The 25,373-nt window shown below is 41.8% G+C and overlaps 1 protein-coding gene across 2 annotated transcripts in view; it reads left to right on the top strand.

Moving 5' to 3' along the window:
* The first annotated feature begins 3,551 nt into the window (after nucleotides 1-3,551).
* Nucleotides 3,552-25,373, top strand: part of slc22a13b (solute carrier family 22 member 13b) — a 33,834-nt gene continuing 12,012 nt past the window's right edge. Inside the window, exons 1-5 of one of the 2 annotated variants that reach the window (XM_059974544.1) lie at nucleotides 3,552-3,992; nucleotides 10,983-11,086; nucleotides 13,782-13,936; nucleotides 17,293-17,461; nucleotides 24,811-24,931. In XM_059974544.1, the coding sequence (XP_059830527.1) occupies nucleotides 3,615-3,992; nucleotides 10,983-11,086; nucleotides 13,782-13,936; nucleotides 17,293-17,461; nucleotides 24,811-24,931 (927 nt within the window). In that variant the 5' untranslated portion in view covers nucleotides 3,552-3,614. The remainder of the gene's footprint in view (nucleotides 3,993-10,982; nucleotides 11,087-13,781; nucleotides 13,937-17,292; nucleotides 17,462-24,810; nucleotides 24,932-25,373) is intronic. The other variant, XM_059974538.1, reaches the window with a different exon arrangement.

Raw genomic sequence — 25,373 nt, 5'->3', positions numbered from 1 at the left:
TAGTGTGGATAAATCCCCAGGGCCTGACAAGCTGTTCTCTCAGACCCTACGGGAGGCAATGCAGAAATCACTGAGACCCTAGCTGAGATATTTGAATCATCCTTAGGATCAGGTGAAGTGCCAGAGGATTGGAGGATAGCCAATGTTGTTCCACTGCTCAAGAAAGGCTCTAGAAATGTACCGGGAAACTATAGGCTGATTATGTAAGTCAGCATGTCTTCATGTGTGGTAGGTCAGGTCTAACTAATCTTGTATAGTTTTTCGAGGAAGTTACCAGGAAAGTGGATGAAGGCAAGGCAGTGGATATTGTATACATGGACTTCAGTAAGGCATTTGACAAAATCCTGAATGGGAGGCTGGTCAAGGAGGTTCAGCTACTTGGCATTCATGATGAGGTAATCAATTGGATTGGACATTGGCTTTGCAGGAGAAGTCAGAAAGTCATAGTAGATGGTTGCCTCTCTGACTGGAGACCTGTGACTCGTGGTGCCGGGTCTGTTGTTGTTTGATAGGGATGATAATGTGGTAAACTGAATCAGCAAATTTGTAGATGACACCAAGACTGGGAGTGTAGTGGACAGCAAGGAAGACTATCAAAGCTCCCTGTGGGATTGGCCCAGCTGGAAAAATGGGCTGAAAAATGGCAATTAGAATTTAATGCAGACCAGTGAGAGGTATTGCCATTTGGGAGGACCAACTAGGGTAGGTCTTTCACAGTGAATGGTAGGGCACTGAAGAGTGTGGTAAAACAAAGAGATCTGGGAATACAGATCCATAATTCTTTGAAAGTGGAGTCACAGGTAGATAGGGTTGTAAAGAAAGCTTTTGACAACTGGCCTTCATAAATCAAAGTATTGAGTACAAGAGTTGGGATTTTACTTTGTGGTTATTGCCAGGATTTGAGGACCTGAGTTATTGGGAAAAATTGATTAGGTTAGGACTTTATTTCACAGAATGTAGAAAATTGAGGGGAGATTTGATAGAGGTATACAAAATCATGAGGAGTATAGATAGGGTAAATGCGAGCAAGCTTTTTCCACCGAGGTTGGGTGAGACTACAATTAGAGGTCATGGGTTAAGGGTGACAGGTGAAATGTTTTAGGGGAACTTCTCTCAGCGGATAGTGAGAGTGTGGAACAAGCTGCCAGTGTAAATAGTAGATGTGGTGCTGATTTCAATTTTTAAGAGAAATTTGGATATGGATGGGATAGATATGGAGAGCTATGATCCCGTTACAGATCAATGGGACTAGGCAGATTAATGGTTCAGCACAGACTAGATGGACTGAAGGGCATATGACTCTATAGCACACTTTCAGAAATTGGGAGGAAGCCAGACCACTCACAGGAAACATGCAGCCACAGGAAATGGCACTTCACATAGATGGTACTGGAAATCAAAATTGACCTGGGTGATTAGAGTTGGGAGACACAGCTCTTTCATCTACACTAATATGCCACCTTTTTTTCATGATTCGTGTCAATTTATATTGGAACAACAGACAGGAACTATTACTTAGGAACCTCTCTAGCACTTGAAGTATACTAATTCTGTATGTCTGAAAAGGCTAGTTGATGGTAAAGTACTAGCTTTTCTAAGTATAATTCCCATGAATACGGAAATCTCAAGCTCTCAGCCAAAGCTTACCAATGCACTGACGTCAGACAATTCACAATGAAGTCTGAATTGTTGCAACTCCTAGCAATTAAGTTTATTTTGTTTTACTTTGTGGATTTGTTTTAATTGTATCTGAATGTCAGGGACATAAAAATCACTTAGCCCTTGACTAGTTTAACAGTTGGCTAAATCAGCATTCAGGGTTTTCAGGGTTTTATCCCAGCTCCTTCACTGAAGGGTGAATCATTGCTGAGCATGGTGAAGGCATTATAACATGAAAGATCCTACACCTGTGCATTCCCTTGCCATTTTGGACTGGGGTGATTTTGGAAAGAAAGTGGACAACAGTTATGAAACGCATATAAAACAGTACCTACACCAAGTTCTAACCCTGTGGAATTTATAGAAGCATAGACAGCCAGCAGCTCAGAAGAATACAATTCAGTCATCTGAGTCCATAACAGGACTCTGCAGTGACAATATTCTCCCATCCTTTCCCTGTAGCTCTTTTCTCAAGAACTTATTAAATTCACTTATGAAAACCACTGTTGATTTTGCCTGCACCACTCTGTTGGGCATTATTTTTCTAAGTGCTCACCGTAAATTGCATTTAATAAAAAAGCTGCAAGTCTTTCCTGTTTACATCAATGATCTTTGATCTCAGTTCTCAACCTTTTTACCAATGGGATTAGTTTCTTTCCATCTGTCCTAACCTGCCTCTCATTTTAAAAGCCTTTGTGACATGCCCTCGAAATTAAAAAAAAAAGTCATTAGCTTCTACAAGTGATGCACACCCCACATTCCAGGAGCTGATATTTTAAAAGCACCCTGTAAAGATATTGCATACATCCAAGAAGTGGTAACCAGAACTGAATGCAATACTTCCGGTTTAAGTGCTATTTAATGGAATTGCATACAGATTTCTTTATTCTACACTTGTGAAAACCAGCATTCTCTTATTTTTTTCCTTTAAATTGTTTTCTCGGTCTATCTGTTCATTTCAAAGTTTCATACACCCTGTACAATTTTTCCTGCACTCTCCATAGAATAATACCCTTTTTATTACTTGGTCTCTCTTTAGTCGTCTTCCTCAATTTTATCAGTTTGCAGTTTTAAATATTAAATTAAGTCTTTCAGTCTTCTGAGAATTCTATAGTCCAACACATTTTGCAAGTTATTATGTTGAACTCTCATCTCTTGCCTGCATAACGTAGTTCAGACATTGCTCATGAAGCCATCGTCAATGTAGCTCACTTTAATGGACTTCAGTCCACCAACCCTAATATTAATTCCTTCACCCCAGCATGAAGTGGCTACATTATGTACCATCTACAATACAGACGGCAATAATATACTTCCCTGCAGTATCTCGCAGACCTTGTTGTCCAAGGATAAATGTGGCAGAGACAAAGGAATTTTTTTTCATCTGTAATTTTTCCTCCATCTTTCTGACTTGCCGTGCAGTTTCCTCACAGATGCTGAAAGTGCATCCACTGTGACTATACGTTCACCACAAAGAATGCGATGGCTTATGATAGCAGATCATCATTGTTGTCTTAAGGTTTGTTGCATATAGTTAATGCATACTGACCTAGCTATAAATGTTTTCTCCCATGAGTGATTTAAAAATAAACTTGAGATTTTAAAATTAAATCTGATCCAAACTGTGTAACTGTTCCCTTAATATTAAGATTGAAACAAAATACTATTTAACAGTTGAATTTAATCTGTGATATCTTTGAAATTTCCAGGTCCATATTCTTTTCCCTTGTTTGCTTTAAATAGTTCAGATGTGTCATTAACTCGTTACATTGCCCATAAAATTTCAAACTGTACCATGAGATAGCAATTTTCACCTCTGCACATTATTGCAAAGATTAATTGTAAAATGCTGGTTAATTGTAGACAACTGTGATTGAGCATTAATCCAGTCACTCTGCTGCAGTTCAATCTTTGCACTTTGCATTGTTTAGAAAAGACAAATTGCCAAAGAGAAAATGAGCGAGTTTAGTGAAATTCTTAACAACGTGGGAGAATTTGGAGCGTTTCAAAAACGTTTACTGGTATTGATATGTATCCCATACTTATTTACGGGATTCCACATACTTGCACAGGTTTTTACTGGAGCGACTGTACAACATCACTGTCAAGCCAACTGGATACTAAATATCACAGATGAGTTGAGCAAAGAAGAACAATTGCTCCTGACTATCCCGAAGGAACAAGACGGGTCTTACCAAAAGTGTAAAATGTACACTCCTCACCCAGATAAAGACATCAACTGGATTTTGTTACAGGGCAACAAATCTACAATAGCATGTGAAGAAGGATGGGTGTATGACTTGTCACAACATCGATCGACCATAGTTACGGAGGTTTGTATTTTTAATTATAATATACAACATTTTGTCTGCGAATATATTTGTACATTTATACTGTATCACTGGAAGTGCTGCACCCTTTTCCCTTTCACAGTATTTTTGAAGTGAGTTAAATGCTTTAAAATGCAATTATGCTATTTTGAAGGAGAAGAATACTAAAAATCCGGCAGTGAGTTGTAAGGGCATTGGACTAGATCATGTGAAGGATAAACCATGATGGCAAAAGTATCTGCTACATTGATATACCAATTAGAATACACAATATTTCAATGCAAAACATCTACCTGAAAATGGAAAAAAAGTACTGACAACGGTTCCTGTCAATAGCTTCTACTCTTATAACAAAATATGGAGATACCTTAACTTCTGGTAAGATGCCGGCAAGCTTGGATGCAGTCGTCTCTATGGGGCTGATCAAAAATGTTGGTGTCTTTTTTAAATGTTTTGTAATGATCGCAAGAGTCATTAAGAACTTCAAGTACCGCAGGTCGACCTCATCAATGAGTTGCTCATTAGCGGAGGAGCTAGACTTGACCTGGACTGTTTGCAGAAAGGCATCAGAGTTGGTGCACGGAGGCAGTCTAACAGTGACTGATTGTCCTGAATGTTTTTCTTGTGATTGCAAGGCTCTATTAGACGTTGGTAATGTTGGTTGTAGCACGGACATGCTGCAGCATCGCCTATTGCAGCCGCCCAGGGGAGATGACACTGAAGGCAGTGTGGCACGGTGTCCATGCTGAATTGGGGGCTGGTCCCACCCGTGGTGCTGCTCTCCAGTGTTAGCTCAGTGGAAGACGATCTATATTACATTCATCTACACACTTTTTCTTGCCAACAACGTTTGAGAGATTTGGGATATATTACATTTTTTTCATGAGACTGTATCTTTACGGCTATCTTGCAGTATATGTGCTGCATGTGCCCTGTGCTGTGTATGACTGTTGGTACAGTGTTTTGGCTGCACTCATGGGTGTTCATGTATGGTTGAATGGCAATTAAACAAGATAGATAAATCGTATTTTTGATCTATACAGCTTCAAAAGAGGCATCCAGCAGGTACCTAGGGATGGTGTGATAGAAGTGAGAGTTGGTTAAAGGGGTGCAGATAGCAGTACTACTAGAAAAGCAGAGGAAATTTTAAACTAAATAGTGAGGCTGAAGGATTAAGTTGTCAAGATGTAGTAAATCAAAGAAAGACTAGGCTATTTTGTAAAGTACTACTAAATGGAACATGAAAATTTGTGACAGGAAGCAAGAGAGAACATCCAATGAAGAGTAAGTAAGTAAGGCTAGCAGTTGCAAAATAATGAAAAAATGAAATTAAAGGCTAAACATTTTCAACAAAGCATTGAACCGTGAGAGCAGACAAAGTAACACCCACAAAATGATGGAGGAACTCAGCATCCATGGAAAAGAGTGCAGCAGTCCTGATAAGGTTCTGCCAGTATTTTGTGTGTGTTATTTTGATTTCCAGCATGCACAGATTTCCTCTTGTTTGCAAATAGAAGGAAGTCTGATCTGAATTCCATTACAGAGATATGCTGAAGGATGACATAAATTTGAAACCTAAATATTGAGTAGTACATAACATTTGGGGTCTTAGAATGCTGCCACACAGAAACAGAATCTTCAGCCTATCTAGGACATGCCAAGCCATCAATCTGCCCAGACCTGCACCCAAATTACAGACTTCCATACAATTTCCATGCATGTACCAATCCAAATTTCTCTTAAATGTTGAGAATCTCCTGTAGGCGGCGTAGCACACGGCAGCAGCGGCCTTTCGGATCTGGTGCTACTTTAATTTAGTTTTAATGCACAATCAGGGTTCAGGCCAATGGATAACAGAGTGACTATCTACCATCACCAGATACTGCTACAATACAGAAATCAACCAAAAACAAACCTTCATGAAAATCTGCTGGTTAGATTGCGCGACCTCGGCTTGCTGAGGGAATCGGGCCTGCAGTCCTCGGAGTCGCCTGTTGCCAGTGGCCGGAGGTGGGGACATAGTAAGCGGTGTGCGAGGAAGCGGAAGTGAGGCGAGCAGGAGTCCGTGCCAGGAAAAAAGCAAGCCCTAGCCGGTCGGCTCTCCCATCCATTCTGCTCTCCAATGGACATTAAATTGGGCTACATCTGTTGCAACGAAATACTCAGCGGGAGTACAGAAACGGACGGAATCCTGGACACCGCCATTCAGCTGTTTATTTATGTAACAGATTTTCCCCCAAGCCATCGGACTATCAACCAACTGCCCTCTGCTGTGCCTATTGTCTTGTTTATTAGTTATTGTAATGCCTACACTGTTCTGTGTACTTTATGCAGTCCTGGGTAGGTCTGTAGACTAGTGTAGTTTTTGTGTTGGTTTACATAGTTCAGTGAAGTTTTTGTACTGTTTATGTAACACCATGGTCCTGAAAAACATTGTCTCATTTTTACTGTGTACTGTACCAGCAGTTATGGTCGAAATGACAATAAGAAGTGACTTGACTTGAAAATGAACCTGCATTCACCACTTCCACTGGCAGCTCATTCCACACTCTCACCACACATTGAGTGAAGAAGTTCCCCCTCATGTTACCCTTAAACATTTCAACTTTCACCCTTAACCCATGACCTCTAGTTCAAGTCTCATCCAACCTCATTTGAAAAAACCTGCTTACATTTGCCCCTCATAATTTTATATACCTCTGTCAGATCTCCCCTCATTTGCCTATGCTGTAGGGAATAAAGTTCTAACCTATTCAACCTTTCCCTATAACTGAGGTCCTCAAGTTTTGGCAACATCCTTGTAAATTTTCTCTGCACTCTTTCAATCTTATTGATTTCTTTCCTGAGGTTCCCATCTGCCTACTTAAGTTTAAATACCTACCACCCGCCCCACCCCTGTGCAGCTCAAGCAAACCTTCCCACAGGACGTTAGTCTGCTCCAATTCAGCTACCAATTTCACCTTCTCTGGAAAGGAGGCCAATGAAGCCCTCCCTGCTGCAACATCTCCTCTACCGCGTGTTAAACTGTAGGAAGTTCCTATCTCTGGCCTTACTGCCACCTGGCATGGGCATCAACCCTGAGAGCACAACCTGTCCTTTAACGTAGTTCTTTACTTTCTGAACTCATTTTGTAGAACCTCATCAGCCTTTCTACCCATATCATTGCTACCAATTTGGACTACAATATCCGTTTTATCACCCTCCCACTAAAGGATACTGTCAACTCAAATGAAATGTCCCTGACCCTCTCACCCAGGAGGCAACATGGTACCATCCGGGAAACACATTCTTGTCCACAGAAATTTCTGACTGTTCCCCTAACCACTGAATGCCCTGTCACTAGAGCTTGTCACTTCTTTCCAGTTCCCTTCTCAGCTACAGAGCCGGACTCAATGCCAGACCTGACTTTGGTGGCTTTCTTCTGCCAGGTCATCCCCTCCCAACAGTATCCAAAACAGTTCATCTGTTAGTGATGGGAATGGCCACAGGGGTACTCTGCACTATTTGCCCATTCCCTCTCCCCCTCCTGATGGTCACCCAGTTACCTGTGTCCAATTCCTTAACACATTCTGTAAGAACCTGCAGCTGGATGCACTTCTTGCAGGTGTAGTCTCCCTGCCTTTCCAGATCCCACAAGAGGAGCCTTCTCCTACCCTGTCTGGCATCCTACTGCGCTAACTGTGAAATAAGAAGCAAGTAAAGGAAGGAAGACTGCCACTGCTCGCTTCTTTTAAAATTTCTCTTCTGCTACGCACAATCCAACGTCTTCTAGGAAACTGTGGCATGCAGAGTTTCCGAAGGACAAGAAGGTTGGGAAAGGTTGAGGAGTGGATCTTCTGATTAATGATTGACTCAGTGCAAAAGAGGTGAGTGGCTCAAGCTCAGGAAGTGAAAATATAGAAGTGGCTTAGAGAGGCATAAGTAATAATGGAGTGGTTTACGGCCCCCTATTAAATAGACCAGAGCACAAAGAAAGAAGTATCGGCAACTTATCATAGAAGTATAGCTATGACTATAGGGGATCTAATTTACATATAGACTGGAAAATTAGATTGTATAAAGTAGCCCATATAGGGAATTCCCAGTGTTTGAGATTTATAATAACATACAACATATTCTAGAGCCAACCAAAGATTGAATTATATTTTGCAATGATGAAGCACCAATCTTACGTTCAACTTGGAAAGAAGAATGGGTCTAAGGCCAAGGCTATAAAATTATACAGGGGAAATTATGAAAGTATGAAAGTTAGCTGGCTGAACTGAACTGAGTTGAGGGGGTTGGCTGGTCAAGGTGAATAACAGATATTTATGGGGAAATTTCTTTCAGAATACACAGGCTAGATGCAAAACAGAAATTGATGAAAATACTCTGCAGGCCAGTGGAAAGAAGAAAGTTAAAAGCTCTTTTCTGATCTTCCATTCTGATCTGGGTCCCTTTAGCCCACCCAGACCTCTCCTTGTTCTCCCTGCAAATTAAAAATATTGTTTCTTTCTGTCCCTGTTCTGAATAAAAGTCTTTGACCTGAAACATCTTCTAGTTAATTCAATGAAAAATGTATTACCTTTGAAGGTTGAGCAGAATACAAAAAACTACAAGCAATAATGGTAAAATTAACAATGAAAGAAAATCAGTACAAGATAAACTGAGCCAGAGTTATTAATCATATAGTAAAATTTCTATACATAAACAACTAAAAAAGAAGCAAATAAAGTGTGGAGAGTAAGGCAGAGAAATTAAAACAGAAAACAGGAGATGGCAGATGAATTACAACAAATATATTTTCACCCTCGACTCCGTGTGTAACATCTGGGAATAGCTGTAAATTGGGAATTGGAAGGATCTGAGGAGAAGACCACAATTGCAAGAAAATGGTATTGCAAGAACTTAGATCCTTATGGCTCCCAAGGTATAAAAAGAACTAGCAAGTTGATGTGTTGCTATAAGAGTTTTCTAAAACTCCCAAATTTGAGGAAGTTTCCACAGAATCGAGCAGTGTAGCATTCAAAATATAAGACTATATGTCATGAGAACAGAATTAAGGCATTCAGTGCATTGAGGCTACTCTGCCATTCAATCATGGCTGATCCATTATCCCTCTCAACCCAATTCTCCTGCCGTGTCCTCATAGCTTTTGACACCCTTGCCAATCAAGAATCTATCAACCTCTGCTTTAAACGTACCCAATAACTTGGCCTCCACAGCCATCCATGGCAATGAATTTCACTGATACGCCATCCTCTGGCTAAAGAAAATCCTCCTCATTTCTGTCCTAAAGGGATGTTCTTCTATTCTGAGGATGTGCCCTCTAGTCCTCGACTCCCCCACTATAGGAAACACACTCTCCACATTCACTCCATCAAGGTATGTCAATATTCAATCGTTTTTAATGAAATACCCCCTTCATTATTATAAATTCTAGTGATTACAGGCCCAGAGCCATCAAACACCCCTCATATGCTAACCCCTTCCTTCCTGGGATCATTCTCCTGAACCTCCTCTGGGCCCTCTACAATGCCAGCACATCCTTCCCTAGATAAAGGCCCAAAGTTGCTCACAATACTTCAAAGTGCAATCTGAACAATGCCTTATAAAACCTCAGCATTACATGCTTGCTTTAATATTCTAATCCTATACATATGGTTACTATAAATGGCAAATCATTTCCATAAAGACCCTAACATAGTGTATGCATTTGTGGAGTGAATCAGGTGGCTGCCAACATGCAGCGCAACTGTTTAGTATTTGCTGCATTCTCACCCTCAAGTACATTTCCAGCAGCAAGATAGATCCTGCCACTACTTCTATTTAAAAGAATTATCAGCCCATTTCAGAAAAGTAGTTGTTAATATGTTCCTACAAGTGTTTGACTGGAGTTTTTTTTTAATCATTGAGTTTACTAAGAGGAAATATGGTTCTGATTTGAACTTGGAGTTTCAACACAAGCCCGAAGACATTAATAAGCATTCTTGGAATATAACATGACTGACAGATTGAGCAAGACATAGAGAGCAGAACAAAGTTCAAGAGGAGGAAGGGAAATGGAAGAGAATGCCAGGATCAGTCCTTATTTCCACATGACGTTCATGGGTTAGCTCTGCTACCTTCACCCTAGCAGGAACCACCCGATGGTTTGCCCATGCATGTCACTCAGCTTTTGGGGAATGGCAGGATGGATTTGCAGGACTGCAGCCAATTCTGTCAATGGGGGATCTCGGTTTGTGATTGAGTTTCTGACATGAACATGTTTTGAGTTATGAACAGTTCACAGGTTCAGAACCCTGTCAACACCTTGCGATGGCCTGTATGTGAGTAGGTCCCTGGTTTTCTAGTCATTGCATCAAAACAAATGGTATCTATTACTTACGAGGTCTATTCACTGACTCTTGTCTTGTTACACTATCCACATCAGTGTGAATACAACATGTGCCAAGCTGATTATTGCTAAAACAATTCCTCTGCCTGATTTGTTTTTAAGGTCATACTTCTGTGTTTCTGTAAATTACAGATCAGGAGAGGATTAAAACAAATATCTGCTCTGGGCACATCCAAGCACTCTCCCTTGTCTATTAATATGGAGATTTCTTCAAACTTTGCCATTGCTCAAATTTTGTGCTAGTGGCCATATGCCATTTATTTACTTAATTATTATTAATATTATTTGATTTTGTTATAGTTGTAGAATTCATCTTTCTTTGAAAATTAGCTGCTCAATTGACCTTGCGTGTAGCTTTTCATTGATTTTATTGTAAATGCTTGCAATAAAATGAATCTCAGGGTAGTATTTAGTGACATGTACAGTATGTACTTTGATAATAAATTTACTTTGAAGTTTAATTTACTTCTATACTTCCTTCCAAAGCCCATAATTAGCTCACACAATTCAATCTTACTCATGTAATTTAATATTTTTAAACACACATTTAGTATTAAGATTCTCCAGAGTTTAACTCTAATGACTCTTCCTTGATGTGATTATTTTTGTCCCTCCAGTTTAATTTGGTTTGTGATCACCGCTGGCTAAGTCAATTCTCACAGACTAGTACTATGGCTGGCCTACTTGCTGGAGCCTTGTTGTTCGGCCCTCTAGCAGACAGGTAAGAACCAACAATTTATATGCATCTGTAAATTGGTCACTTGTAATTGGATGAAATAGTTGCTTAACACAGAGATATGCTTCACCCTACTTTGTTTTAGTGTAGATTTTTTTAGTTTTTTTGTGCTTGGTATGTGGTATTGTTTGTTGCTGCGCAGAACTCATCCATTTTGAACTTTGCAAGGCCTTTGATTAAGAGACTTCAGATGCTGCAATCTGGCATTTTGATTAAATTTGGGTTTAAACTCAGATGGGGACTTTTGTGAACAAGAGTAATTGTGCAGGTGCTGGAAATCCAAACAACACACACAAAATGCTGGATCTCCCAGTGGCCACCCATTTTAATTCCACTTCCCATTCCTACTCCAATAGGGTCATCCATGGTCCTCCACTGTTGTGATGAGGCTATACAACACCTTATATTCTGTTTGGGTAGCCTCCAACTTGTTGGGATGAACATCGATTTCCCTAACTTCCAGTAAAGCCTGCTCCCCTTCATCATTTCCTATCCCCTTTCCCCCTCTCATGTTGTCTCCTTGCCCGCACATCACCTCCCTCTGAAGCTCCTCTCCCCCTTTTCTTTTTCTTCCATGGCCTTCTGTCTCTTTCACCATTCAATTGCCTAGCTCTTTGCTTCATCTCTCCCCCCCCCCCCAAGTTTCACCTATCACCTTGTGTTTCTCTCTCCCCTCCCGTCACCTTTCAAATCTGTTCCTCAGCACTTTTCTCTCCAGTCCTGCTGAAGGGTTTCAGCCTGAAATGTCGACTGTACTTTTTTCCATAGATGCTGCCTGGCCTGCTGAGTTCCTTCAGCATTTTGTGTGTGTTGGGGACCTTTGTGTATGTGGCACTACCTGTCTGATTTCCTTCTATGTGCTGTATTTCTATCCACCTGTGCATATTGGGTTCCTTGTACAAATAGCTCCAGGGTATAATATTGTGAGAGAGGATTCATATTAATAAAACAGTGAATTCAATAGGATCATTGAAAATGCCAGTCAGTCCATGCCCATGCCAGTAAGTGAACTCGCTGGCATTATGCAACATTGCATACATTTCTTTTGTGCCTGACCCCAGGCATTCATCTATTGAGTTATTCCTGCCCATATTCTGTACTTGGTTCTTGAGCCCCTTTCCATTTACTCCATGCAGCCATCAAAAAGAACATGCTCTCCTGTGTTTTCTCCATTAATACTTATAATTATTGTGATTCACCATGACATTCAGTCCCATCATTTCCAGAAGCCTTAATTTCCCTGTCTTTGACAATGCAGGCACAGTCTAAATGCTGCTACTTCAATTGTTACCGATCACTATTGAAACTAGTTACAATGCAGAGATACTAATAGTTTAACAAGGTGGTCCTTAGTGAACAGGTCAAAGAAAGTGGGTCTGTGTTAATAGTGCATTTCAACCCTCACACATGTGTTTCTTCCAGTATTTTTCAACTTCCTTGAAGCAAAGCAAATCATCGAGGGTAGACTCCCATCTGAATTCTATACTTCTCACTACCTCAGTAATGAAGCCAACATAATCAAAGACCACAACCACTCTGGACATTGCCTCTTATTCTCTCCCATTGGTAGAAGAAGATGAAAGTATACAACACCAAGTTCAAGGACAGCTTCTATCCTGCTGTTCCAAGACACAAATGGTTCTCTAGTACGATGCGATGGTCTCTTAACCTTGTAATTGTCCTTGTTATGATCTTGCAGATCACTGCACTGCACTTTCTCTGTCATTTTTACACTTTATTCTGCATTGTCATTGTTTTACCTTGTTCTGTCTTAAAGCAGAGGGTAACTATTTGATCTGTATGAGCAAGATGAGTTTTTCACTGTATGCTTGTCCATAATAAACCAATACCAATCATTTCCACTGACTTTCTCAGTGGCCGTGGTTTTTAGCATCTTTATCTGACAAGAAATTAAGATTATATAATTATCAGTCTATTTTCAGACTACTCTATTCAGATGAAATGTATTCAAATTCAACCCAAAAAGTTAGAGGCTTGAATAATTTCATTCTTACTGTTGTCCCAAATACTAAAGGACAGGCCATAATTAAAGCTTGAAAGTATCCTAATCTACATGTCTAAGCACTTTATTAAAAACTGCACAAAATTATTTATTTAACTTTAAAAGAAGCACTCTTAGATAGACTAACAGAACACTTATCGGTGTCCTATCTTAAATCTAGTTCTCCTGCTTAATCTATGATTAGTGACCAGGATATGTTTTTAATCATTGCACTCCAACCAACTAGAACCTGGCTGAATTTATTAATACTACTGTTCTCCCGTTATGAATTCCAAACATTCTGTTTACCTTCACTGCCACTAGTAACTCCCACCTGATAATCGAGCAGCTTGGTTGAATTTGATACTGGAATTCAGCCCAAATGTTTTGAGGAAGTTACTGCAATCTACTATGCTCCTTGAGAGGTGAAACCTCTTGAGGTGACAGTCAATGGACAACACATTTCAGTACTTGGAAAATCGTTATGCTACAGGAAATCTGAAATTAGAGTCAAAATACAGGGTGATACTCAGTGTCAGTGTATTTATAGAGAGAGGATCAGAATCAATGTTCCAGGACAAAATGACCTCTGATGGAATACTAACATCATTTCACTCTCTGCAGGTGAGTAACTCCAGCATTTTCAATTTGCATTTAATGTTGCCATTTCTCTTGTAGGTTTGGTCGGCAAAGAAGTATTTTAGTCTCACTGCTTCTTCAGTTTATCACTGGAGTAGGAGCAGCATTTGTCCCAAACGTCAGCTTATTCATTGTTTTGCAATTTGTTCTTGGGACTTCTGTGTCTGGCATAATGATGAACACAATCGTTTTAGGTAGGAATTAAATTGTTAATACTCTGTCTAACAATATGGTGCAAGTTCCAGGTGTTGGGGACATGAGGTGTGTAAAGTTACAATTACTAGAGAGAAGCATCTTGAGAAACTGAAATGTCTAAACTCTGGTATACACCAGAGTTCTGAAAGAGGTGGGTGAAGAGGTTGTGGAGGCATTAGCAATGATCTCCCAAGAATCACTGGATTCTGGAAAATTGGAAACATCACTCCAGTTTTCAAGAAAGGAGAGAGGCAGCAGAAAGGAAATTATAGGCCTGTTAGTTTGGCCTCAGTGTTTGGGAAGATGTTGGATTTGATTATTAAGGGTTAGTAATTACTTAGGGTATTTGGAGGTACATGATATAGTAGGCGATAGTCAGCATATTTTGCTCAAGGGAAAATCTTGCCCGATATATCTGTTGGAATTCTTTGAAGAAATAACAAGCAGGATAGACAAAGGAGGATCAGTTGATGTTGTGTGCTTGGATTTTCAGAAGGCCTTTGACAAGGTGCCACATATGAGGCTGCTTAACAAGCTATGAACCCATGATATTACAGTTATTAGGAAGTATTCTAGCATGGATAAAGCAGTGGCTGATTGGCAGGAGGCAAAGAGTGGGAATAAAGGAGCCTATTCTGGCTGGCTGTCAGGGACTAGTGCGGTTCTACAGGGGTCTGTATTGGGACCAATTCTTTTTACATTATATGTCAATGATTTGGATGATGGAATTGATGGCTTTGTTGCTGCAGGACATGCAGATTAGGTGAATGAGCAAAGGAATGGCAGATAGAATACAGTGTTGGGAAGTATGTGGTCCTGCACTTTAATAGAAGGAATTTAAATTGAGAGAAAATACAAAAAATTGAGGTGCAAAGGCACTTGGGGATCCTTGTGCAGGATTCCCTAAACGTTAATTTGCAGGTTGAGTCTGTGATGAGGAAGGCAAATGCAATGTTAACATTCGTTTCAAGAGGACTAGAATATAAAAGCATGGATATAACATTGAGACTTTATAAAGCACTGATGAAGCCTCTCTAGGAGTATTGTGAGCAATTTTGGGCCCCTTATCTAAGAAAAAACTGGAGAGGATTCAAAGGAGCCTTATGAAAATGATTCCAGGATTGAATGGCTTGTCATTTGAAGGGCATTTCATGGCTCTGGGCCTGGATTCACTAGAGTTCAGAAGAATGAGGGGTGACCTCATTGAAACCTTCATTGAATGGTGAAAGGTCTTGACAGAGTGGGTGCAGAAAGGATGTTTCCTATGGAGAGAAAGTTCTCTGTAGGAGACATTACTTTCAGGTATGTAAGTACAAGAATCGGATTCGAAGAGGATCATGATAATTGGGAAATGCTAGCGGCAAACTACAAAGTAAATGGTTAAATAATGAGGTGGGGGATTGGAGTTAAAAGCCTAAAGAAAGGAGAGGGGATTGTAATCACTTAGTAACATACTTTACTTAGAAGAATTGAGTTTTGAAATACACCTGTATATATTCAAAGGCTAAAGTGTTTTGGAAGCTAGCAATGTGTCTAACATCCCAGCAAAGAAGCTTTAAAAGTGATCTTTGTGTGTTTGTTATTATTTGTCTGTTGATGTTTAATCTATGTGATACCTAACTAGAAAAGTAAAATCTTTGCACAACTTACAGCATCTACACAGTGTTTTCATTGCCTGTCTGAAAATCACACACTTATCTCAATGAAAGTACAGAGTAGCTACTTATTAAACTGCAAAATAATTCATCTTCTAACCTTTGTGCTGCTCTGTTATGAACACAGAGTAGGCCTATGCTCAGTTTGCATTGTTAATGTAATCTTTAGGTAATTTAGAGTCCTGAATTTGAGGTTTTCCCTTGGGCGCAGTAATGAAAACTGACTGAACATAAACTAGTTTGAGTGTCTTATGTAATCCCTTTCAATAGAACAGTGAAAAGAAGTTGATAAGACACAGCAAGGTGTTGTAAAGTTCTTCATGGGAGCATTTGGAAACTATACTCTCTTCCTGTGACTCTAATAAGGGATCTTTAGAATAGGTGACCAAAATGTCTTAAGGAAAGGCAAATGAATTGAAAGAAATTTTTAAAGCAAGAAGTCCAGAGTTTGGGACTTAGCAGCTGCAAGTACAAGTACTGAAGGTGGTACAATGAATTATTTGAATGCTTAAAGAAATGGAGTTCATATTTATCAGTAGATTATTGGTCTGGCAGAGAATTTAGAGAGAGGGGGTTAAAATGTAAATAATAAACACTAAGTCTCTATGTGACCTTTCTCTGTGGCAAGTAATTTCAAAGACTCTCAAACCTTTGAAAAGAAATTCTTCCTCAATTCAGTATTAAATGGGGCGGATCTTATTTTGAGATCATGTCCACTGCTCTGGACACTCCTGAGAGGAAACATGCTTTTGCATTCATCCCAAGAATCTAAATTTAATTTAGGTTGTCCTTTGTTATAATATACTCCAATCAACGAATAGGATCCAAGCTTGTTTAGCTTTTCTTTGTAGGTCAATCTCTCTATGCCCATGAGCATCCTAGTAAATCTTCTCCAAAACTTAATGGGGCCAGAATTGTACATAGAGGTCTGCATGTGGTCTTATTAATGGGTTATATAGCCGCAGTAAAACTTTCCAACTTTTATACTCCAGCCTCTTTGAAATCAGGGAAACATTCCATTAACTTCCCTATTACATTATCTCAGTTGCAGCTTTATGTTCTATGTTAACAAGGATCCACAAATCCCTCTGTTGTAGCTTCCTGCCGTTTTTCTCCATAAACATGACAGGTGGTTCTTTCATTCTTCATTCTAAATTGAATAGCTTCCCATTTTCTCAATGTGCTCCATTTGCCCACCTTTTGCACACTGAATTAACCTATCAGTATTTCTCTGTAATCTGTTTGTATCCCTCTCTGCAAATCACCACTTCACTTATGTTTGTGTTTTCTACAAACTTGTCTACAGTACTGTTGTTTCTCTCCTTGAAGCCATTAATAACATAAGTAACATATTTTAAACAGTTGTGGTCCTGACACTGATTTATGTAGCACCTCACTAATTACAGATGCTAATCTGAAAATGACTCTTCTTTGCCTTATTTGCTGGTTCATGCCTTTCAGCCAATCCTCTCTCCATGCCAATATACTAACTCCAAGACCATGGCCTCTCTCTTGATACCAACCTTGTTGAACATCATCTTGAAATCTAAATACAACACATCAGCTGGTTCATCTGTAATACTCTGTTTGTGAATTTCCACATATGTAATTAAATTAGAAAAGAATGATATGGATATGAAATTAAAATAATAAAAATGGAAATTTGTTTTAAATTTACATGCCAATTTTGTATACCTCAGGAACAGAATGGACTGGTGTAGCACATCGATCATATCCATCAGTCCTTACCCAGTGTTGCTTCTCAGGAGGACAAGTGCTTCTAGCTGGACTGGCTTATGGCATTCGTGACTGGAGAATGCTGCAACTAACAACCTCATGTCCAATGGTTATCTTCTTGTCTTACATATGGTAATATATTTAAACTCTGGAAGCTTCAGTTCTATCACAAGCTTCCATTCCTTCTTAGTTCCCTCTTCTATTCATTTGAAACCATCTGAAATAAAAATGAAAATTGTTGGGATTATTCAGCAAGTTAAAAGGCTTCAGTGGAGAGAAGCAACATCAAAAATTCTAATCAATGCCCATTCATTAGGATAATTTAGTAGTCGAGCATTCTGAAGTGGCACAAAAGGAAGAAAGGTGGATGGATAGAGAGAACAAAAGGGTTTTTGATGCCTGTAAGGATAACATTTCATTTTCCCAGTGTCTCTGGCTTCACTGTATCCGATCTTGTGATAACACCTTCCATACTGTACTTCCAAGATGTCTTTTGTTTTCTTTAGCCATGCTTTCCCTTCCACCTGAACTCCCAATCATGTCTATCCCATTTCCCACACTTCTGTCTTGTGCTAGAATTAAGCTTGCCTAGTCGTCTTCTAGCACAAACTTCTGTATTCAGTATTTCATCATTTCTGCCACCTTCAAGAGATGTTACCAGTAGACACGCCCTCTTCTCTCCTGTTAGCATTTCAAAGTAATTATTCCCCCTGTGACTCACTGGTTCAATCTTTCATCTCTGTCAACACCCATTCCCCTTCTCACAACATCTTCCCATGGAACTGCAGCAGACATAACACTTGTTTTTACCTTTTCCCTTCCTAACATCCAAATATTTTGTATGTGAATCAGCTAGTCACCTATTTCTAATATTCTGTATCCATTCAGTGAGCTTGATGTGATATTCACATTAAGAAGCAAACCTGGTCCGTATCATTATTTTGCAGGCCACCCTTGATCAATTCTGTGTGGTATCCTCAGTTTTCAGTCATCTTTGTCTTTAAATCTATCTATTCCATTACCAGTGGTGTTGTTCCATCTCTTTTGATCTCCACCCTTTCACAGAAGTTCTCTCCAACTCTCCTTCCCTTCAGCTTAAAATATGTTTGATTTCCAACTTATCATAGTTCTGATGGAAGATCATCAGCCTGAAATCTCCCCCTCCCCTCCCCACTCCCATCCCATATTGTTAAATATCTCTATCAGTTTTTCACTTATCTATAGAAAAATACATCATTCTGTTCCATCTTATCTGATCCCTGTACTCTCTGACATTCAGCACTGTTAAAGACAAATTGTGCTTGACATAATGGTTACCTTAACAAAAGAAATCAAAGGAGGTTAATTATAACAATGTAGGGGTATCATTTAAACTTTCAGAAGCCCTTTTGATAAAATACCAAAATAAAGAATAATGAGCAAAAGTGAGAGCAGGGATATTGAAGGGTTAACTGTAGCATAGACAGCAATTTTACTTAAAGGCTGAAAGTAGAGGTACATAATATTTTTCTTTTGTTCAGTGTGGAGAATGAAGGGACAGCAGTGTTACCTAGGGATCTTCATAGTACTTTAGGTCATAGTTAAGATTATTGGGAAGCATGCAAGGTTATCAAAACCAAGTTTAAAAAATAGCTTTCCTTAAAAGAGCAAAAATATTTCACCACGCTTTCAAAGTAAAATCTAAAGGCTGCTTCCTCTAGGTTCAGAGGTTACTTAGTTGATACCTCAGTACTTATTGTCTTGGTCACATTGGCAAATTGCAGTAATCACTACATTAACCCCAAACCCTTCACTGATAGCCATTGAGCACTGAGGCACAGGAGGAACTAACCACAGGAATTCAGTCAAGGCAATCCATTGACCTTCTGAGCAGGATTATAAACTGATCCAAATGGTTTCAGAGGAAACGTGTAGTTAGCTCATTTATGTTCTTCTTAGGATCTATTTGCAAAGTCTTGGAGCAAAACAACCTTGAACTCGGTGAAATCTCTCTAGACATAGTTTGCCACGTTAACAGCAAGTGCAATAATATAGTGTACCCAAGAAGTATCACATAAATGTTCTAATCACAATCTGGATAGATATGGCATTTTTTTAAAAAATGGCCCAAATAAGCTTTATCCAAAATAACTGATAATATATGGATGATGTCATGTATTGTAATTTTCATTGTTACATATAAAATAATGATGAGGTTAGTAATACTGTCGGTAGTGCTAATAAGTAAAATTGAATTTGCCTGTCTTTCTCTCACATTCAACTCTGCTCCATTCTTTCCGTCATCTAAGGATTTGATGCAAATTTTTTCCTTTACTTATGCAGCTAGTACAAAATCAGCATGAGGAGGGAGAGGACTCACTCCATGGAGTTGCCATTGGTTTTATTTTATTTTCAAGATTTACATTGAATTTAATTCATGAATGCAATAAATCATTATGAGGAAAGGAATATTGGTCATTAGCACAACAGATTTATTCAGCAAGTTTCTTCCAGTACAGTAGTCTGTTCCTTGAAAACTTTGTTCCTCTATTCAGTGTAGCACTTGTCTCTCTCCCCTCTACTGTGTTCTATTATTTGTAGATTCTCTTCATTCTGATCATACTTGTCTTTTTCTTTATCTCTGTCTCTCTCACTCAGGCTGAACTCCTCCTTGAATGGTATCAGTATATAAGTTGTCCAATTGTTTTATTGAAATGGCCCTTTGAACATTTAAAGCTCTCCTTTTTTTTTCTATAATTTCTTGCTCTGGTTCAATTCTGCTTTTTCCTGGTAGGTGCAATGTATTTGTTCTGTACATTATCTGTCCGATTCCTGCTTAACTCAATGTAAGTTAGTGGCCAAATGTTCACTTACTGCAAGGTTTAAACATTAATCTGTTTCAAAATATTCTTTGTAGGAAACATTATTTCTGACTTAAACTAGTCATCATACATCGCCTCATGAACTCATACTCTTAAACCGATGTCAATGTGTATTGTATTTGATGCACCATCAATAACTCTCAGAGGCGGGAGGCGAATGATAGGCTTTTATTAGCTGCAAGAGACCACGTTTAGCAGCAAGAGACCACCAGACAACATCCTGGAGACTGAGGGAGGAGCAGTACCTTCAATCGTCTTTATACAGGGGTCAGTGGGAGGAGCCACGGGAGCAGTCAGCAGAGGGGCGTGTCCAGACAGGTATATGTAGTTCATCACATTCACCCCCCCTTTGTTTTAAAAGAGAGTCCCCATGGGGCGAAGTTTCTTACAAGTATATTTACAGGCTAAATCTATCAGGTGGTGGAATCTATTCTACAGAGACGGTGGTGATTGCACCGGAGATGTTGGTTGTGCTGGCTCCGGCCTGACTGGCAGTGCCAGCCCATTAGGCGTCAGTAATCCCTCATGTGTGTGCGAGGTGCCCGGTATGTGAGTGTCGTGAGGAGTCTGTGTAGGGCTTGGTGTGCGCGGTGTCTCGTGGGTGTACACCTCGGTGGGTACGGGGTTCATAGTCACCGTGGAGTGTTCAGGGTAGGGGTGTCAGGGGCTCCTGTGGGTGCCAAGTCGCGGACGGAGACCCTGTCCTCCCGCCCATCAGGTAAGACCACGTAGGCATACTGGAGGTTCGCATGTAGTAGGTGAACCCTCTCGACCAGCGGGGAGCATTTATTGCTCCTCACATGTTTCCGGAGCAGCACTGGCCCTGGGGACGTCAGCCAAACTGGTAGGGTGGTCCCAGTGGCAGACTTCCTGGGAAAAGAAGAGTCGCTCATGAGGGGTGGCATTGGTGGATGTACATAACAGAGAGCGAATGGAGTGGAGCGCCTCGGGGGGGACCTCCTGCCAGCGAGAGACCGGCAACCCTTTGACATAAGGGCTAAGAGTGTGGCCTTCCACACAGTGGCATTCTCCCTCTCCATCTGTCCATTCCCCCGGGGATTATAGCTCGTGGTCCTACTAGTAGCAATGCCCCTAGCCAGCAGGTATTGGCGCAGCTCATCACTCATAAATGAGGACCTTCTATCGCTGTGCATATAGCAGGGATATCCAAACAGAGTGAAGAGCTGGCGCAGGGCTTTTATGACGGACGTGGCAGTGGTGTCAGGGCAGAGGTTGGCAAAGGGGAACCGTGAGTACTCGTCGACTATGTTAGAAAGTAGACATTGCGGTCGGTGGAGGGAAGGGGGCCCTGAAAGTCGACACTCAGTTGCTCAAAGGAGCGGGTGGCCTTGATAAGTTGTACCTTTTCAGGATGGTGGAAGTGCGGTTTGCACTCAGCGCAGACTTAGTAGTCCCTGGTCATCGTCCTGATGTCCTCCAGGGAGTACGGTAGGTTCCGGGCTTTCACGAAATGCTAAAATCGGGTGACCCCCGGGTGGCAAAGATCTGCATGGAAGGCGTATAGCTGGTCAAGCTGTGCGCTGGCACATGCTCCCCGGGATAGGGCATCAGGGGGCTCATTGAGCCTTCCAGGCCGGTACAGGATATCATAGTTGTAGGTGGAGAGTTCCATTCTCCACCGCAAAATTTTATCATTTTTGATTTTGCCCCGCTGTTGGTTGCTAAACATGAACACAACTGAGCGCTGGTTGGTCAGCAAGGTGAACCTTTTGCCGGCGAGATAGTGCCTCCAGTGCCTAATAGCTTCCACTATGGCCTGGGCTTCTTTCTCCACCGCGGAGTGCCGAATTTCAGGGCCTTGAAGGGTACGAGAGAAGAATGCTACTGCCCTTCCTGCCTGATTGAGGGTAGCAGCCAGCGCAAAGTCGGAGGCGTCACTCTCTACTTGGAAGGGAATGGTCTCGTCCACCACATGCATCATTGCTTTGGCAATGTCCCCTTTAATGCGGCTGAAGGCTGCGAAGGCCTCTGCAGAGAGGGGAAAAGCGGTAGACTTGACCAGGGGGCGGGCCTTGTCTGCGTAATGGGGGACCCATTGGGCGTAATAGGAAAAGAAGCCCAGGCACCGTTTGAGGGCTCTGAGGGTGGTGGGAAGAGAGAGTTCCAACAGGGGGCACATATGGTCGGGATCAGGGCCAATGACCCCATTCTCCACGACATACCCAAGGATAGCAAGTCAGGTGGTTCTGAACACATACTTGTCCCTGTTATAAGTAAGGTTCAGAGCTTTGGCCACTTGGAAAAATCGTTGGAGGTTGGTGCTGTGATCCTGCCAGTTGTGACTGCAGATGGTGATGTTATCCAGATATGGAAATGTGGCCTTCAGTTGGCACTGGTCCACCATCCAGTGCATTTCCCTCTGGAAGACAGAAACACCATTCGTCACACAGAAGGGGGCACGCAGAAAGTGATAGAGCCTGCCGCCCGCCTCTAAGGCGGTGTAGGGGCAGTCCTCTGGGCGGATGGGGAGCTGGTGGTAAGCGGATTTCAGGTCTATGGTCGAGTATACCTTGTACTGAGCTATCTGATTGACCATATCCGCGATGTGGGGTAGGGGGTACGCGTCAAGCTGTGTGAACCTATTGATGGTCTGGCTATAGTCCATGACCATCCTATTTTTCTGCCCTGTCCGAACAACGACCACCTGGGCCCTCCAAGGACTTGTGCTTGGCTCAATGATCCCCTCCCTGAGCAGCCGCTGCACCTCCGACTTAATGAAGGCCCTGTCCCCTGCACTGTACCTCCTACTTTTAGTTGCCACAAGTTTACAGTCGGGGGTCAGTTTGGCGAACAGCGATGGGGGAGGGATCTTGAGGGTGGAGAGGCTGCAAGTGGGGTCAGTAGCGTGGCTGTTGGCATGGTGCTGGGTGGGATGTACGGGTCGGTGTGTGTGTGTGGTCAGTAGTGGGGTATGTGATAAAGCCCACAAAACTGAGGATTTCTGTCAGTGATTGGTGGGAGGGGCCCGTCATACTCCATTGTCACACTTTTCAGGTGGCTCTGGAAGTTGAACCCCAATAGCACAGGGACACATAGTTGAGGCATGACCAATAACGCTAAGTCCCGATATTCTGTGCCCTGCACCACCAATGTTGCTACACAACCCCCCCGAATGTCTGTGGAATGCGATCCTGAAGCCATGGTGACCCTCTGGCTTACCGGCTGTGTTACGAGTCCGCAGTGTTGCACCATGTCTGGGTGAATAAAACTCTCTGTGCTGCCCGTGTCAAACAGGCAGCTAGTCCTCTGCCCCTCCACCAGGATGTCCATCATTGACCTTGCAAGCTGGTGTGGGGCGCTTTGGTCGAGGGTTACGGAGGCCAGAGCTGAATCGCCTTCTTGGTGCCCGGTAAGCACCCATGGGTCGGAGGCGGGGCGAGGTGGCGCCGACAAAGATGGCTGCCCCCATGTCTCGCACAAGGCGGGCAGGCGAGATGGCAGTGACCAAGATGGCCGCCCCCATGCCTCGCACGCGGTGCTGCTCGACCCCGCTCGTGGTTTGGACTTACAGGCCTTGGCGAAGTGGCCCTTCTTGCCGCAGCTGGAGCAGGTAGCTTCTCAGGCCAGGCAGCATTTTCGTGGGTGCTTTTCAAGTCCGCAGAAGTAACACTGTGCTGACTTGTGACTGGCAGCAGCCGTGGTCGATTCGCCAGCAGGTGGCGGAGTCTGCAGCATCCATGGGACTGGTGGGAGATCGCACGGCTGGACAGTGTCAGCAATGTGCAGAGCAGCCTCCAGCGTGTTGGCCAGCTCGATCGCCGACTGTAAGGTAAGATTGGTGTTTTTCAGCAGCCGCTGGCACACGTACACTGACCTGATCCCCGTAACGAAGGCGTCTCGTACCAGGAGCTCCACATGCTGTTCTGCCATCAGTCCCCTGCAGTCGCAGGCCTGCACGAGCATCTGTAGGGCCCGGACAAACTCAGCGCTTGACTCTCCAGCCCGCTGCCGCCGCGTCGCTAAGCGATGTCTTGCATAGATGGCTTTCACCGGCTGCAAGTACTGTCTTTTGAGGGCGTCCCATGCTCCTTGTAGGTCGGCAGGTCCCTGATTAGGGAGTATACCCGTGGACTGACTCTGGAGAGGAGAACTCTGTACATGATAGCTGGCTCAGTCACGCAAATCTCTTCCAGGTACGATTGGAAGCATGCTAGCCAGAGTTCAAAGGCAATAGCTGCTTCCGGAGATTGAGGATCAATGTCCAATTTGTCCGGTCGTAAAATGCTCTCCATGTTTTAAAATTGCAGCTAATAAAATGGATGCACCATCAATAACTGATTTTATTAGCTGCAAGAGACCACGATTAGCAGCAAGAGACCACCACACAACATCTTGGAGACTGAGGGGGGAGCAGTGCCTCCAACCACCTTTATACAGGGGTCTGTGGGAGGCGCCACAGGAGCAGTCAGCAGAGGGGCGTGTCCAGACAGGTATATGTAGTTCACCACAGTATTTCCTTTAACAATGTTTACAATGTTGGTCATTTAAAGCAACAATATGGAAATTCACATCCAGAACACTTTAAAATAGGCTTATACAATACTTAAAAAGTATGTACTGTTTGCCACTCAATCACTTAAATTTAATGATGTCCCTTAGGTTGCTTCCAGAGTCTGCAAGATGGCTTATAACGAAAGGACAAAAAGAAGCTGCTAAGGAGTATCTTCGGAGAGCAGCAATAATGAACAGAAGGGCAATAAATGAATCATTGATTGACAAGGTAAGTGTCATAAGAGTGTGAAGATAATAACTTTTTGAGTTGTGAAGATAATGTTCAACTGAAAGCTAATATTAAGCAATTTAATAAATAACATGCTTTTCATTGCATCACACAACATAAGCACAATTTCTCAGCTATCTAGTACGAATGGCAAATCAAAGCTTAAAGCAAAAATAATAAAACATTACATTGATATTGCACTCCAAATAGGCCTGAATATTAAACTTCTTACCTTCATCTGAAAATGCCTTTATAATCTCATCTCTACCTACCTCTGCACTTTCCCCCTACCCTATGACTCTCTGAGAGAGATTTGCTTCAGATTTTAAGCTTTTTAAGTATCAGGCATTAATGAGCCAGCTTTTGATTCTTCAGGTACCATGGCCCAAACTCTGCAATTTTCTCAGTAGAATTTACACCTTTTACAATCCTTTTCTTCATT

The sequence above is a fragment of the Hypanus sabinus genome, chromosome 1 (genome assembly GCF_030144855.1).
Source record: "Hypanus sabinus isolate sHypSab1 chromosome 1, sHypSab1.hap1, whole genome shotgun sequence".
Classification (NCBI taxonomy): Eukaryota; Metazoa; Chordata; class Chondrichthyes; order Myliobatiformes; family Dasyatidae; genus Hypanus; species Hypanus sabinus.
Note: the sequence above shows the minus strand (reverse complement) of the source record. Positions and strands in the feature narration are given on the sequence as shown.